Raw genomic sequence first — 17407 nt, forward strand, 5'->3', positions numbered from 1 at the left:
GTAACGCTGACACGGGGTGTGCAGCGTGATGTAGCCACAAGCCAGGCCCCAGGCCACGGCACCAACCTTGATTTCTCTGCCCAATCCTGGTCCACGTATCCAGGGTCACGAAGTCCACGTTTCCAGGGTCACATAATTGGGCAACACAAGGTATCCAATGTAACTACATAAACACCGGCATCGGATGAAGCATACAGGGTGTAGTGTTAATGAGGTCAGTCAATAAGAGAGTCATTTAGGAGTCTGGTGACAGTGGGGAAGTCTGTTCGTCCGTGTTCTCAGACTTTTGTATTTCACCCTTTCATTTAACTGTAATCTGATTGACTCTCCCTTATGCTTCTGGCTCAGAGAGTCATCCAGAGATTATTTAAATTATTTCATTAACTTAATGCCTTGCTGTTTATACACTCCCGCAGTGGAGGCTGGATGTGGGGTTGCTGGAGGATGAGAAGGATGAGGGTGTGTGTGAGGGGGTGTGTGAGGGTGTGTGTGAGGGGGTGTGTGAGGGGGTGTATGAGGGGGTGTGTGAGGGTGTGTGTGAGGGGGTGTGTGAGGGGGTGTGTGAGGGGGTGCTTGAGAGGGCGTATGAGGGTGTGTGTGAGGGTGTGTTTGAGGGGGTGTTTGAGAGGGCGTGTGAGGGGGTGTGTGAGGGGGTGTGTGAGGGGGTGTTTGAGGGGGTGTGTGTGAGGGGGTGTATGAGGGGGTGTATGAGGGGGTGTGTGAGGGGGGTGTGTGAGGGGGTGTTTGAGAGGGCGTGTGAGGGGGTGTTTGAGGGGGTGTGTGAAGGGGTGTGTGAGGGGGTGTTTGAGAGGGCGTGTGAGGGGGTGTGTGAGGGGGTGTGTGAGGGGGTGTATGAGGGTTGTGTGTGAGGGGGTGTTTGAGGGTGTGTGTGAGGGGGTGTGTGAGGGGGTGTATGAGGGTGTGTGTGAGGGGGTGTTTGAGGGTGTGTGTGAGGGTGTGTGTGAGGGGGTGTGTGAGGGTGTGTGTGAGGGGGTGTTTGAGAGGGCGTGTGAGGGGGTGTGTGAGGGGGTGTGTGAGGGGGTGTATGAGGGTGTGTGTGAGGGGGTGTTTGAGAGGGCGTGTGAGGGGGTGTGTGAGGGGGTGTGTGAGGGGGTGTGTGAGGGGGGTGTTTGAGAGGGCGTGTGAGGGGGTGTGTGAGGGGGTGTGTGAGGGGGTGTATGAGGGGGGTGTGTGAGGGGGTGTGTGAGGGGATGTGTGAGGGGGTGTTTGAGAGGGCGTGTGAGGGGGTGTGTGAGGGGGTGTGTGAGGGGGTGTGTGAGGGGGTGTTTGAGGGGGTGTGTGAGGGGGTGTATGAGGGGGTGTGTGAGGGGGTGTATGAGGGGGTGTATGAGGGGGTGTATGAGGGGGTGTGTGAGGGTGTGTGTGAGGGTGTGTGTGAGGGGGTGTTTGAGGGGGTGTGTGAGGGGGTGTATGAGGGGGTGTGTGAGGGGGTGTGTGTGAGGGGGTGTATGAGGGGGTGTATGAGGGGGTGTATGAGGGTGTGTGTGAGGGTGTGTGTGAGGGTGTGTGTGAGGGGGTGTATGAGGGTGTGTGTGAGGGGGGTGTGAGGGGTGTGTGAGGGGGTGTGTGAGGGAGTGTGTGAGGGGGTGTGTGAGGGGGCTGTGTGAGGGTGTGTGTGAGGGGTGTATGAGGGGGTGTGTGAGGGTGTGTGTGAGGGTGTGTGTGAGGGGGGTGTTTGAGGGGGTGTGTGAGGGGGTGTATGAGGGGGTGTGTGAGGGGGTGTATGAGGGGGTGTATGAGGGGGTGTATGAGAGTGTGTGTGAGGGTGTGTGTGAGGGTGTGTGTGAGGGGGTGTATGAGGGTGTGTGTGAGGGTGTGTGTGAGGGGGGTGTGTGTGAGGGGGTGTGTGAGGGAGTGTGTGAGGGGGTGTGTGAGGGGGCTGTGTGAGGGTGTGTGTGAGGGGTGTGTGAGGGGGCTGTGTGAGGGTGTGTGTGAGGGGTGTATGAGGGTGTGTGTGAGGGGGTGTGTGAGGGGGTGTGTGTGAGGGGGTGAGGGCTGCCATTCCGTGCTATTGGAGTTGAACGACATGTGAGAGGTCACAGCCGTCACGCTGTGGGTGGCGCTCAAAGCCGTAGTCAGGGGGGAGTTTATATCAATTTGGGCGCATTGGGCGAAAACAGAGCGGGGGAGAGAGCAAGGGTGGTTTGAGATTTTGAAGGTGGTGATACTCGGAGGCAGACGCGGGGCTGATGAAGGAGAGGCAGAGGCTCCAGGTGGAGTTTGGGCTGGTGTCTGTCATAATACCCACTCCTGTATATAATGAGGTGCAGACAGGCAGTGATTGACACACAGGATGACCAGTAAGCACACAACACAGTGCAGCCAATCACCAGATATAACACTACCACTATAAAGCCAGAGGACACTAGTTTTCCCGCTCTCTCTCTGGACCCAGCCACCGAGAGAGTCAGAGCCCACGAGCTAGCCAGTGAAAACACTATGCGGTAGCTAGTAAGTCTGATCAGGCTAGTACCAGGTCTCCAGTCAGTTCAGTGTAGTGGCGACCCACAGCTGATCATGTATATTAGTTATGTCGTTGAATAAAGTCGTGTTGGATCTTCTCCAGTGTTCGAGGTCTGTCTCTCACCACATTGCATCAAGTGAAGTCCACGTCGAACCAACCTGCCTAACACATCAACGGGGAAGGCAGAGGGACAGCTGAAGAGTGCCAGTGGGACAGTGTATGAGTACGGGGGAGAAGGTGAGAAAGCAGGAGGCAGCGAGGGAGATCGGTAGACTGAGGGAAGATGAGATCAAGTTGGTGATGGACCCGGAGGGGGTGAATGGGGAGCTCGAGGAGTTTTATAGGAGGCTGTATGAGTCGGAGCCCCCAGCCAGGGAGGAGGGGATATGGCGATTCCTGGATGGGTTAGAGTTTCTCAAAGTGGAGGAGGGGCTGGTTCAGGTACTGGAGGCCCTGAGTGGGCTGAGGGAGGTGATGGAGAGTGTGGGGGCGATGCCGCCAGGAAGGCCCCGGGCTGGACGGATTCCTGGTAAATTTTATAAAAGGTTTGGGTGGATCTGGGGCCACGGCTGATGAGGGTGTCTAATGGAGCGAGGGAGACGGGGCAGCTCACCCCTACATTGTTGTGAGTTTCCATCTCCCTGATATTAAAGAAAGATAAGGATCGAGAGCAGCGTCGTACCACCCGATATCGTTACTGAATGTGAAAGTTATTGGGGTGATAGGCGAGGACCAAATGAGGTTTGTGAAGGGGAGGCAGTTGTTGGTGAACGTGAGGAGGTTACTTAACATGACTATGATGCCCTCGGAGGGGCAGAAGGTGGAGGTAGTGTTGGGATGGACGCGGAGAAGGATTTTGATAAGGTGGAATGAGCAATTTTGTTGGAGTATTCGTTTAGGAAATGGGCGAGGATCGAAATGAATACTTTGCATCAGTATTCACCAAAGAGAAGGAATTGGTGGATGTTGAGTCTGGAGAAGGGTGTGTAGAGAGCCTGGGTCACATTGAGATCCAAAAAGACAAGGTCTTGGGCGTCTTGAAAAATATTAAGGTAGATAAGTCCCCAGGGCCGGATGGGATCTACCCCAGAATACTGAAAGAGGCTAGAGAGGAAATTGCTGAGGCCGTGACAAAAATCTTTGGATGCTAACTGTGTTCAGGTGATGTCCTGGAGGACTGGAGAATAGCCAATGTTGTTCCTTTGTTTAAGAAGGGAAACAAGGAGAATCCAGGGAACTACAGGCCGGTGAGCCTTACGTCAGTGGTAGGGAAATTACTGGAGAGAATTCTTCGAGACAGGATCTACTCCCATTTGGAAGCAAATGGACGTATTAGCGAGAGGCAGCATGGTTTTGTGAAGGGGAGGTCGTATCTCACTAACTTGATAGAGTTTTTCGAGGAGGTCACAAAGATGATTGATGCAGGTAGGGCAGTGGATGTTGTCTATATGGACATCAGTAAGGCCTTTGACAAGTCCCTCATGGCAGACTGGTACAAAAGGTGAAGTCACACGGGATCAGGGGTGAGCTGGCAAGGTGGATACAGAACTGGCTCGGTCATAGAAGGCAGAGAGTAGTTTTGATTGGAGGGCTGTGACTAGTGGTGTTCCGCAGGGATCAGTGCTGGGACCTTTGCTGTTCGTAGTATATATAAATGATTTGGAGGAAAATGTAACTGGTCTGATTAGTAAGTTTGCAGACGATACAAAGGTTGGTGGAATTGTGGATAGCGATGAGGACTGTCAGCAGGATTTAGATCGTCTGGAGACTTGGGCGGAGAGATGGCAGATGGAGTTTAATCCAGACAAATGTGAGGGAATGCATTTTGGAAGGTCTAATACAGGTAGGGAATATACAGTGAATGGTAGACCCCTCAAGAGTATTGACAGTCAGAGAGATCTAGGTGTACAGGTCCACAGGTCACTGAAAGGGGCAACACAGGTGGAGAAGGTAGTCAAGAAGGCATATGGCATGCTTGCCTTCATTGGCCATGGCATTGAGTATAAGAATTGGCAAGTCATGTTGCAGCTGTATAGAACCTTAGTTAGGCCACACTTGGAGTATAGTGTTCAATTCTGGTCGCCACACTACCAGAAGGATGTGGAGGCTTTAGAGAGGGTGCAGAAGAGATTTACCAGGATGTTGCCTGGTATGGAGGGCATTAGCTATGAGGAGAGGTTGAATAAACTCGTCTTGTTCTCACTGAAACGTCAGAGGTTGAGGGGCGATCTGATAGAGGTCCCATTGATGTAGGACAGGTTAGTGGAGAACATGCTCCTGTCTACATCAATGGGAACGAAGTAGAAAGGGTCGAGAGCTTCAAGTTTTTAGGTGTCCAGATCACCAACAACCTGTCCTGGTCCCCCCACGCTGACACTATAGTTAAGAAAGCCCACCGACTCTACTTTCTGAGAAGACTAAGGAAATTTGGCATGTCAGCTACGACCCTCACCAACATCTACAGATGCACCATCGAAAGCATTCTTTCTGGTTGTATCACAGCTTGGTATGGAGCCTGCTCTGCCCAAGACCGCAGGAAACTACAAAAGGTTGTGAATGTAGCCCAGTCCATCACCCAAACCAGCCTCCCATCCATTGGCTCTATCTATAATTCCCGCTGCCTCAGAAAGGCTGCCAGCATAATTAAGGACCCCACGCCACCCCGGACATACTCTCTTCCACCTCCTTCCGTCAGAAAAAAGATACCAAAGTTTGAGGTCACGTACCAACCGACTCAAGAACAGCTTCTTCCCTACTGCCATCAGACTTTTGAATGGACCTACCTCGTATTAAGTTGATCTTTTCTCTGCACCTTGCTATAACTGTAACATTATATTCTGCAGTCTCTCCTTCCTTCCCTATGTACGGTATGCATTGTTTGTACAGCATGCTAGAAACAATACTTTTCATTGTATACTAATACATGTGACAATAATAAATCAAATCAAATCAAATCAAAAAAAATTATGGGGGGCATAGACAGAGTTGATAGTCAGAGGCTTTTCCCCAGGGTAGAGAGGTCAATTACGAGGGGCCATAGGTTAAGGTGCGAGGGACAAGGTTTAGAGGAGATGTACGAGGCAAGTTTTTTTACACAGAGGGTAGTGGGTGCCTGGAACTCGCTGCCGGAGGAGGTGGTGGAAGCAGGGACGATAGTGACATTTAAGGGGCATCTTGACAAATACATGAATAGGATGGGAATAGAGGGATACGGACCCCCGGGAGTGTAGAAGATTTTAGTTTAGACGGGCAGCATGGTCAGCACGGGCTTGGAGGGCCGAAGGGCCTGTTCCTGTGCTGTACTTTCTTTGCTCTTTGTTTCTTGTTCTTTGAGGTGCTGGGGCGGTTCAGGTTCGGGCACTGGGGTTTGAGGATTGTGACCAGCTGCTGCCAGTGGCAAATGTGCGGATGAACCAGGTCAGTCTGGGGTACTTCAGGCTGCACTGCGGGATGAGGCAGGGGTGTCCGCTGTTCCCGTTGCTTTTCACCTTGGCGAGAGAGCCGAAAGAGCGCTGAAGGTGCTGAGGAACTGGAGAGGGATTGTGTGCTGTGGAGGGGGTGGGTGGGGGCTGCAGTTAGCACAGGGTCTCAGTGTCTGTGAACGACCTGTTATGTATTTCAGACCAGGTCCCATTCCAGCCTCCCCAATCAGGCGCAGGAATGTGGCGACTTGGGGCTTTTCACAGTAACTGCATTGAAGCCTACTCGTGACAAGAAGCGATTAATACTATTATTATTAGGTGGGCAACATTGGAGGGATCGTGGAGATCCTGGGGGAATTTGGCCGGTTCTTGGGATACAAATGAATATGGGAAAGAGTGAGGTGTTCCCGATTGAGGCCAGAAAGCGGGAAGGAGGCTCGGGAAGTTGCTGTTCAGGGTGATGGGCCGAGTTTCAGGTATTTGGGTATCCACGTCACGCGGGGCTGAGTGCGGCTGCACAAGTTGAATGTGAGTCAGCTGGTGGAGCTGCTGGAGCTGCTGGAGCTGGTGGAGCTGCTGGAGCTGGTGGAGCTGCTGGAGCTGCTGGAGTGGTGGAGCTGGTGGAGCTGCTGGAGCTGGTGGAGTTGGTGGAGCTGGTGGAGTTGGTGGAGCTGGTGGAGCTGCTGTGAGCTGGTGGAGCTGCTGGAGCTGGTGGAGCTGCTGGAACTGGTGGAGTTGGGGAGCTGCTGGATCTGGTGGAGCTGCTGGAGCTGCTGGAGCTGGTGGAGTTGGTGGAGCTGCTGGAGCTGGTGGAGTTGGTGGAGCTGGTGGAGTTGGTGGAGCTGGTGGAGCTGCTGGAGCTGGTGGAGCTGCTGGAGCTGGTGGAGCTGGTGGAGCTGCTGGAGCTGGTGGAGCTGCTGGAGCTGGTGAGCTGCTGGAACTGCTGGAGCTGCTGGAACTGGTGGAGCTGCTGGAGCTGGTGGAGCTGGTGGAGCTGGTGGAGCTGCTGGAGCTGGTGGAGCTGCTGGAGCTGGTGGAGCTGCTGGAGCTGGTGGAGCTGCTGGAACTGGTGGAGCTGGTGGAGCTGGTGGAGCTGGTGGAGTTGGTGGAGCTGCTGGAGCTGGTGGAGTTGGTGGAGCTGCTGGAGCTGGTGGAGTTGGTGGAGCTGGTGGAGCTGGTGGAGCTGGTGGAGCTGGTGGAGCTGCTGGAGCTGGTGGAGCTGCTGGAGCTGGTGGAGCTGGTGGAGCTGGTGGAGCTGGTGGAGCTGGTGGAGCTGCTGAAACTGGTGGAGCTGCTGGAGCTGGTGGAGCTGGTGAGCTGGTGGAGCTGGTGGAGCTGCTGGAGCTGGTGGAGCTGGTGGAGCTGGTGGAACTGGTGGAGCTGCTGGATCTGGTGGAGCTGCTGGAGCTGCTGGAGCTGGTGGAGTTGGTGGAGCTGCTGGAGCTGGTGGAGTTGGTGGAGCTGGTGGAACTGGTGGAGCTGCTGGATCTGGTGGAGCTGCTGGAGCTGCTGGAACTGGTGGAGCTGGTTTGGAGGTTGGTGGAGCTGCTGGAGCTGGTGGAGCTGGTGGAGTTGGTGGAGCTGCTGGAGCTGGTGGAGTTGGTGGAGCTGGTGGAGTTGGTGGAGCTGGTGGAGCTGCTGGAGCTGGTGGAGCTGCTGGAGCTGCTGGAGCTGGTGGAGCTGGTGGAGCTGCTGGAGCTGGTGGAACTGGTGGAGCTGGTGGAGCTGGTGGAGCTGCTGGAGCTGGTGGAGCTGGTGGAGCTGGTGGAGCTGGTGGAGCTGGTGGAGCTGGTGGAGCTGGTGGAGCTGGTGGAGCTGCTGGAGCTGGTGGAGCTGGTGGAGCTGCTGGAGCTGGTGGAGCTGGTGGAGCTGGTGGAGCTGGTGGAACTGGTAGAGCTGGTGGAGCTGGTGGAGCTGCTGGAGCTGGTGGAGCTGGTGGAGCTGCTGGAGCTGCTGGAGCTGGTGGAGCTGGTGGAGCTGCTGGAACTGGTGGAGCTGCTGGAGCTGGTGGAGCTGGTGGAGCTGGTGGAGCTGCTGGAGCTGCTGGAGCTGGTGGAGCTGCTGGAGCTGCTGGAACTGGTGGAGCTGGTGGAGTTGGTGGAGTGCTGGAGCTGGTGGAGCTGGTGGAGCTGGTGGAGTCTGGAGCTGCTGGAGCTGGTGGAGCTGGTTGGAGCTGCTGGAACTGGTGGAGTGCTGGAGCTGGTGGAGCTGGTGGAGCTGCTGGAGCTGCTGGAGCTGGTGGAGCTGGTGGAGCTGGTGGAGCTGGTGGAGTTGGTGGAGCTGGTGGAGCTGGTGGAGCTGCTGGAGCTGCTGGAGCTGGTGGAGCTGCTGGAGCTGCTGGAACTGGTGGAGCTGGTGGAGTTGGTGGAGCTGCTGGAGCTGCTGGAGCTGGTGGAGCTGGTGGAGCTGCTGGAACTGGTGGAGCTGCTGGAGCTGGTGGAGCTGGTGGAGCTGGTGGAGCTGCTGGAGCTGCTGGAGCTGGTGGAGCTGGTGGAGCTGGTGGAGCTGGTGGAGTTGGTGGAGCTGGGTGAGCTGGTGGAGCTGCTGGAGCTGGTGGAGCTGCTGGAGCTGCTGGAGCTGGTGGAGCTGGTGGAGCTGCTGGAACTGGTGGAGCTGCTGGAGTTGGTGGAGCTGGTGGAGCTGCTGGAGCTGGTGGAGCTGCTGGAGCTGGTGGAGCTGGTGGAGCTGCTGGAGCTGCTGGAACTGGTGGAGCTGCTGGAGCTGCTGGAGCTGGTGGAGCTGCTGGAGCTGGTGGAGCTGGTGGAGCTGCTGGAGCTGGTGGAGCTGCTGGAGCTGGTGGAGCTGCTGGAGCTGCTGGAGCTGCTGGAGTTGGTGGAGCTGGTGGAGCTGGTGGAGCTGGTGGATTTGCATTTGATTATTGTCACATGTCCCAATGGACAGTGAAAGGTATTTTGCGTACAGTCCAGTCAGATCGTTCTATACATGAAAAAAGCAGAGGGCAAACATAAATTCACAATTTAAATACATAGACACAGACATCGGGTGAAGCAGACGTACTATTCAGTAGAGAAGATGTGTGAAGAGATCAGATCAGTCAATAAGAGGGTCATTTAGGAGGAGAGTGAGGAATCAGAGTCGCTGAGAGTCGCTGAGAGTCACTGAGAGTCAGAGTCAGAGAATCAGAGTCGCTGAGAGTCGCTGAGAGTCGCTGAGAGTCGCTGAGAGTCAGAGTTAGAGAATCAGAGTCGCTGAGAGTCGCTGGAGAGTCGCTGAGAGTCGCTGAGAGTCACTGAGAGTCGCTGAGAGTCACTGAGAGTCGCTGAGAGTCGCTGAGAGTCGCTGAGAGTCACTGAGTCAGAGTCAGAGAATCAGAGTCGCTGAGAGTCGCTGAGAGTCGCTGAGAGTCACTGAGAGTCGCTGAGAGTCAGAGTCAGAGAATCAGAGTCGCTGAGAGTCAGAGAATCAGAGTCACTGAGGTCGCTGAAGAGTCGCTGAGAGTCGCTGAGAGTCGCTGAGAGTCGCTGAGAGTCACTGAGAGTCGCTGAGAGTCACTGAGAGTCGCTGAGAGTCGCTGAGAGTCAGAGTCACTGAGAGTCGCTGAGAGTCCGCTGAGAGTCGCTGAGAGTCACTGAGTCAGAGTCAGAGAATCAGAGTCGCTGAGAGTCGCTGAGAGTCGCTGAGAGTCACTGAGAGTCGCTGAGAGTCAGAGTCAGAGAATCAGAGTCGCTGAGAGTCAGAGAATCAGAGTCGCTGAGAGTCGCTGAGAGTCGCTGAGAGTCGCTGAGAGTCGCTGAGAGTCGCTGAGAGTCGCTGAGAGTCACTGAGAGTCGCTGAGAGTCACTGAGAGTCGCTGAGAGTCGCTGAGTAGAGTCAGAGTCACTGAGAGTCGCTGAGAGTCGCTGAGAGTCACTGAGTCAGAGTCAGAGAATTCAGAGTCGCTGAGAGTCACTGAGAGTCGCTGAGAGTCACTGAGAGTCGCTGAGAGTCAGAGTCAGAGAATCAGAGTCGCTGAGAGTCAGAGAATCAGAGTCACTGAGAGTCGCTGAGAGTCGCTGAGAGTCAGAGTCACTGAGTGTCGCTGAGAGTGCTGAGAGTCGCTGAGAGTCGCTGAGAGTCGCTGAGAGTCGCTGAGAGTCACTGAGTCAGAGTCAGAGAATCAGAGTCGCTGAGAGTCGCTGAGAGTCAGAGAATCAGAGTCGCTGAGAGTCGCTGAGAGTCAGAGAATCAGAGTCGCTGAGAGTCGCTGAGAGTCGCTGAGAGTCGCTGAGAGTCAGAGTTAGAGAATCAGAGTCGCTGAGAGTCGCTGAGAGTCGCTGAGAGTCGCTGAGAGTCGCTGAGAGTCAGAGTCAGAGAATCAGGTCGCTGAGAGTCGCTGAGAGTCGCTGAGAGGTCGCTGAGAGTCGCTGAGAGTCGCTGAGAGTTGCTGAGAGTCAGAGAATCAGAGTCGCTGAGAGTCGCTGAGAGTCGCTGAGAGTCAGAGTCAGAGAATCAGAGTCGCTGAGAGTCGCTGAGAGTCACTGAGTGTCATAGTCAGAGAATCAGAGTCGCTGAGAGTCGCTGAGAGTCGCTGAGAGTCGCTGAGTGTCACTGAGAGTCACTGAGAGTCGCTGAGAGACGCTGAGAGTCGCTGAGAGTCGCTGAGAGACGCTGAGAGTCACTGAGAGTCGCGAGAGTCAGAGTCAGAGAATCAGAGTCGCTGAGAGTCGCTGAGAGTCACTGAGAGTCGCTGAGAGTCAGAGTCACTGAGAGTCGCTGAGAGTTGCTGAGAGTCAGAGTCAGAGAATCAGAGTCGCTGAGAGTCGCTGAGAGTCGCTGAGAGTCAGAGTCAGAGAATCAGAGTCGCTGAGAGTCGCTGAGAGTCACTGAGAGTCAGAGTCAGAGAATCAGAGTCGCTGAGAGTCGCTGAGAGTCGCTGAGAGTCGCTGAGTGTCACTGAGAGTCACTGAGAGTCGCTGAGAGACGCTGAGAGTCGCTGAGAGTCGCTGAGAGACGCTGAGAGTCACTGAGAGTCGCTGAGAGTCAGAGTCAGAGAATCAGAGTCGCTGAGAGTCGCTGAGAATCAGAGTCAGAGAATCAGAGTCGCTGAGAGTCGCTGAGAGTCAGAGTCAGAGAATCAGAGTTGCTGAGAGTCGCTGAGAGTCGCTGAGAGTCGCTGAGAGTCGCTGAGAGTCACTGAGTCAGAGTCAGAGAATCAGAGTCGCTGAGAGTCGCTGAGAGTCGCTGAGAGTCACTGAGAGTCGCTGAAGAGTCAGAGTCACTGAGAGTCGCTGAGAGTCGCTGAGAGTCGCTGAGAGTCGCTGAGAGTCGCTGAGAGTCACTGAGTCAGAGTTCAGAGAATCAGAGTCACTGAGAGTCGCTGAGAGTCAGAGAATCAGAGTCGCTGAGAGTCGCTGAGAGTCAGAGAATCAGAGTCGCTGAGAGTCGCTGAGAGTCAGAGAATCAGAGTTGCTGAGAGTCGCTGAGAGTCGCTGAGAGTCGCTGAGAGTCAGAGTTAGAGAATCAGAGTCGCTGAGAGTCGCTGAGAGTCGCTGAGAGTCGCTGAGAGTCGCTGAGAGTCAGAGTCAGAGACTCAGAGTCGCTGAGAGTCGCTGAGAGTCGCTGAGAGTCGCTGAGAGTCGCTGAGAGTCGCTGAGAGTCGCTGAGAGTCAGAGAATCAGAGTGGCTGAGAGTCACTGAGAGTCGCTGAGAGTCGCTGAGAGTCAGAGTCAGAGAATCAGAGTCACTGAGAGTCGCTGAGAGTCGCTGAGAGTCGCTGAGAGTCGCTGAGAGTCACTGAGAGTCGCTGAGAGTCAGAGTTAGAGAATCAGAGTCACTGAGAGTCGCTGAGAGTCGCTGAGAGTCACTGAGAGTCGCTGAGAGTCAGAGTCAGAGAATCAGAGTCGCTGAGAGTCAGAGTTAGAGAATCAGAGTCACTGAGAGTCACTGAGAGTCGCTGAGAGTCGCTGAGTGTCACTGAGAGTCGCTGAGAGTCAGAGTCAGAGAATCAGAGTCACTGAGAGTCGCTGAGAGTTGCTGAGAGTCAGAGTTAGAGAATCAGAGTCGCTGAGAGTCGCTGAGAGTCACTGAGAGTCACTGAGAGTCGCTGAGAGTCAGAGTCAGAGAATCAGAGTCGCTGAGAGTCGCTGAGAGTCGCTGAGAGTCACTGAGAGTCGCTGAGAGTCGCTGAGAGTCGCTGAGAGTCGCTGAGTGTTGCTGAGAGTCAGAGTTAGAGAATCAGAGTCGCTGAGAGTCGCTGAGAGTCACTGAGAGTCGCTGAGAGTCAGAGTTAGAGAATCAGAGTCGCTGAGAGTCGCTGAGAGTCGCTGAGAGTCGCTGAGAGTCAGAGTTAGAGAATCAGAGTCACTGAGAGTCGCTGAGAGTCGCTGAGAGTCGGAGTCAGAGAATCAGAGTCGCTGAGAGGGAGGAATTAGATGTATACCAAGCGGGACATTCATTAAATGTGCAGCGAGCAGGTGTGAAGTAGAAAGAAAGGGTTGATTTAGCTCAGTGGGTTAAACAGCTAGTTTGTAATGCAGAATAAGGCCAGCAGCACAGTTCAATTCCCGTACCAGCCTCCCCAAACAGGTACCAGAATGTGGTGACTAGGGGCTTTTCACAGTAACTTCATACTTGTGACAATAAAAGGTTATTATTTCTCTGATTTTTAAGAATTGATTATAATCTGAAAGTTATTTCAGTTACCAAGATAGAAGTTTAGTAATGTGAGGTATTTTAGCTTTCAGGGTGCAATGCTTTCTTGTTTTCTTCTGAAGAAAATCCTTGAGATTCAAACTCGAAGTCCAACTTCGAAATTCAATGGGAAAATCTGATTGACTTGAAATTGTTTCACTAAAGTCGCACTTTTCAGGAACAAACTGTTTTAAGTGAGGACCTACTGAAGATGGTGAACAATATAACAGAATTGTCAAGACAGAAGCGAAAAATAACCCTTTCATGGTTGTGAAACCTCCGATTAAATAATGCATCAAACTTGAAAATAAAACTAAATATTGTAACGACTGCCACGTTTCTCTTTTCACAGGGAATATCGACCAAAAGGCAACATAACCTTTCATGAGAATTACACCGTTTCATATCGTTCATATCGCCAGTTTCATTTTGTTCCTGAACGATCAATTGGCAATGAGAGTGATGAGCTAGTCTTGCCAACATGCTCGCTCTGGTAGGTATCATTGTGTGCAGCTTGATTGGGGCTGCAGTTTACAATAACTTTATATCTGATTGGAATAGCTCTCTGCATCTTTGAGAATAATAACATATTTGTGACATGTGAAAATGGTTCTGCTATTGTGGGGAGTGCAGAGGTCCTCAGCTAACGTGGAGAGACTGGAGACGCTGGGATTGTTCTTGAGGAGCAGAGAAGGTTAAAGGGAGATTTAATAAAGATGTTTAAAATCATGACCAATTTAAAATAATTGGTAAACTGAAGGGAGATGACAAGTTTTTTATTCAGTGATTTGTTTTGTGATCGGGAATACACACAGGGAATAACTTCCAATCGGGAATTAAGTTAACACTTGAAGGGGAGAAAGATTGTTGGTTATGGAAACAGCAAAGACTGAGATTCATTGACAGCTGCCCGTCACTGGCACACAGTGGGTGATGGTCAATCCGCCCCACAGGGATTTCAGCTTCCTTTGCCACAGTGCCGGATACCGCGAGTGAGATCTAACGGGATCTCGCTAAACATTGCGATCCGGATCCAGATCTGGCTGATCTACAAATTACTGCAGCACTTTGAGATGCAGTCGCTGGAGTTCCGCACGGGCAGAGTCCAACCCTCCCACTGCGGAGACCCTGAATGTGCGCCGGTTAGTTCTGGTCGGCACAAACCAGGCGTACCAAAACTTGGGAGGGTCTCCTGGGGATTGGGGACCCCTGGGTGGCTGGACTCTGGACAGGGTGGTACCCTCACACCCCAGATGCCACGCTGGCACTGCCCCTGCCACTGATACCCTGGCAGTGCCACCTGGGTACCCTGACAGTGCCATGCTGGCACTGCCCCTGCCACTGATACCCTGGCAGTGCCACCTGGGTACCCTGACAGTGCCACGCTGGCACTGCCCCTGCCACTGATACCCTGACAGTGCCACCTGGGTACCCTGACAGTGCCACGCTGGCACTGCCCCTGCCACTGATACCCTGACAGTGCCACCTGGGTACCCTGACAGTGCCACACCATGTACCAGCCTGGCACTGCCAAAGTGCACAGGTGGCATTTAGCCTGAGTTTCAGACCTGGGGGTGTCCTGTCCTTATTAGGTAGGATGTGGTAGCTCAATGACCCCCATATAGGCGCGTTGGGGGGTTCCGGGATTTACGTGAGGGGGTGGTGAGCGGAACCCGTGCAGGCAATGAGACTAAATGCAGCCTGGGCTGGGGTAATAAAACAGAATCCCATTAGGTAGCGGCATCATTCTCCGCACTGCAGTACCCAGCTAAACACATTCGAGACTGGATTCTGTTTCATTTCCATTAGATCTCCTTAGATAAGTTAGATTCCATTAGATAAGTGGGCAGCACGATAGCATGGTGATTGGTTTAGCACACAGGGCTAAATCGCTGGCTTTTAAAGCAGACCAAGGCAGGCCAGCAGCACGGTTCAATTCCCGTACCAGCCTCCCCGAACAGGCGCCGGAATGTGGAGACTAGGGGCTTTTCACGGTAACTTCATTGAAGCCTACTCGTGACAATAAGTGATTTTCATTTTTCATTTTCATTACATTTTTCATGGTGGTTAGCACTGTTGCTTCACAGCTCCGGGGTCCCAGGTTCGAATCCCGGCTGGGTCACTGTCCGTGCGGAGTCTGCACGTCCTCCCCGTGTCTGCGTGGGTTTCCTCCGGGTGTTCCGGTTTCCTCCCACAGTCCAAAGATGTTCAGGTTAGATGGATTGGCCATGATAAATTGCCCTTAATGTTGAGTGGGGTTACTGGGTTATGGGGATGGAGATGTGGGCTTGGGTAGGGTGCTCTTTCAAAAGAGCCGGTGCAGACTCGATGGGCTGAATGGCTTCCTTCTGCACTGTAAATTCTATAATCTCGCTCCGTGTGTTCACCTCGCTCCCAGTCTCGGCAATTGTTTCTCTCAATTTCTTCAATTCCGCACCTGGGGAATTGTATCTGGCGAATTAGGTGTAAACTATATGCAGAGGCCCAATTTCAGGCAGCAACATGTAAATCTGACAACTGATAGGAGTGAGAACAGCCAATGGGATGTTCTGGGTGAAGAGCTCCAAAATGCAACTTTTTTTCAATGACTATTGTAAGGAACCTCTTTTCAATCCTTGTTTCCCTTTTTAATTCCTGCCTGGCTGGCTGTGAACTGCAGACTTTGGTTTTGAACTGAAACCCCCCCGCTGCAAGCTGCTATTTGAACTGGTCCAAGGGGATTCCCCTCAGTGCAGTGAGCTATAGTAGGGTCCTGTGATGTCATTTTGATGGACTTGGCCAGCAGCCAGTCAGCGCTTCTGGAATTACATAGAACATAAAACAGAACATAGAACATAGAACAGAACATAGAACATAGAACAGAACATGGAACAGAACATAGAACATAGAACAGAACATGGAACAGACCATAGAACATAGAACAGAACATGGAACAGAACATAGAACATAAAACAGAACATGAAACAGAACATAGAACATAGAACAGTACAGCACAGTACAGGTCCTTCGGCCCACAATGTTGTTGGCGAATCATCATAGAATTTACAGTGCAGAAGGAGGCCATTCGGCCCATCAAGTCTGTACCGGCCCTTACAAAGAGCACCCTACTGAAGCCCACATATCTACCCTATCCCCGTAACCCAGTAACCCCCACTTAATATTTTTTGGACACCAAGGGCAATTTATCACGGCCAATCCACCTAACTCACACATCTCTGGACTGTGGGAGGAAACCCACGGAGACAGAGGGATAACATACAGACTCTGCACAGACAGGGACCCAGCGGGGAATCGAACCTGGGACCCTGGAGCTGTGAAGCAACTGTGCTAACCACTAATTGACTGTGCTGCCCGTACCATTGTACCGACCATTTATCCTAATCTAAGTTCAACCTAACCTACACCCCTTGAATTTACTGCTGTCCATGTGCCTGTCCAAGAGTCGCTTAAATGTCCCTAATGACTCTGACTCCACCACCTCTGCTGGCCGTGCATTCCACACACCCACCACTCTCTGTGTAAAGAACAAAGAACAAAGAAAATTACAGCACAGGAACAGGCCCTTCGGCCCTCCCAGCCTGCGCCGATCCAGATCCTTTATCTAAACCTGTCTCCTATTTTCCAAGGTTCCAAGAACCTACCTCTGACATCTCCCCTATACCTTCCTCCAATCACCTTAAAATGATGTCCCCTCGTGACAGCCATTTCCGCCCTGGGGAAAAGTCTCTGGCTATCCACTCTATCCATGCCTCTCATCACCTTGTACACCTCTATCAAGTCACCTCTCTGCCTTCTTCGCTCCAGTGAGAAAAGCCCTCGCTTCCTCAACCTTTCTTCATAAGACATGTCCTCCAGTCCAGGCAGCATCCTGGTAAATCTCTGTACCCTCTCCAAAGCATCCACATCCTTCCTACAATGAGGCAACCAGAACTGGACACAATATTCCAAGTGTGGTCTAACCAGGGTTTTATAAAGCTGCAGCTCTTAAACTCAATCCCCCTGTTAATGAAAGCCAACACACCATACGCCTTCTTAACAACCCTATCAACCTGGGTGGCAACCTTGAGGGATCTATGTACATGGACTCCAAGATCCCTCTGTTCCTCAACACTTCCATGAATCCTGCCTTCCAAAATGAATCACTTCACATTTATCAAGGTTGAACTCCATCTGCCACTTCTCAGCCCAGTTCTACCCTCGACACTATCTACAACTCCACCAACCATCGTGTCATCGGCAAACTTACTAACCCACCTTCCATTTCCTCATCCGAGTCATTTATAAAAACCACAAAGAGCAGAGGTCCCAGAACAGATCCTTGCGGGACACCACTGGTCGCTGATCTCCAGTCAGAATACTTTCCACCCATTACCACTCACTGTCTTCTTTCGGCCAGCCAATTCTGTATCCAGACACCATATTTCCCTGTATCCCATGCCCCCTAACTTTCTGAATGAACCTACTATGGGGAACCTTATCAAATGCCTTACTGAAATCCATATACTCCACATCCACTGCCCAACCTTCATCAATCTGTCTCGTCACATCCTCAAAGAATTCAATGAGGCTTGTGAGGCATGACCTGCCCCTCACAAAGCCATGCTGACTATCTTTAATCAAATGCTGGATAAAAGCAAATTACTGCGGATACTGGAATCTGAACCGAAAGACAAATGCTGGAAAATCTCAGCAGGTCTGGCATCAAGTGTAGGGAGAGAAAAGAGCTAACATTTCGAGTCCAATTACTCTTTGTCAAAGCTCACTCAATGAAAAGATTGAGGGCAGGGTAATTGTCCCGGTGGGGGGGTCCACTTGGAGGCAGAATGTTGGAGGCACAGGAAAGGATCAGTGGAACGCTGGGAGGATTCTT

General features: G+C 52.6%; 1 protein-coding gene across 1 annotated transcript in view; it reads left to right on the forward strand.

Annotated features, from left to right (window-relative positions):
• LOC119966451 (scavenger receptor class B member 1-like) overlaps positions 1-17407 on the forward strand; it is a 115639-nt gene that overhangs the window by 10394 nt on the left and 87838 nt on the right. The window contains 2 exon segments of the mRNA XM_038798192.1: positions 12890-13014; positions 13017-13030. Coding sequence (XP_038654120.1) covers positions 12890-13014; positions 13017-13030 — 139 coding nt within the window.

Source organism: Scyliorhinus canicula, chromosome 1, assembly GCF_902713615.1.
Source record: "Scyliorhinus canicula chromosome 1, sScyCan1.1, whole genome shotgun sequence".
Taxonomy (NCBI): domain Eukaryota; kingdom Metazoa; phylum Chordata; class Chondrichthyes; order Carcharhiniformes; family Scyliorhinidae; genus Scyliorhinus; species Scyliorhinus canicula.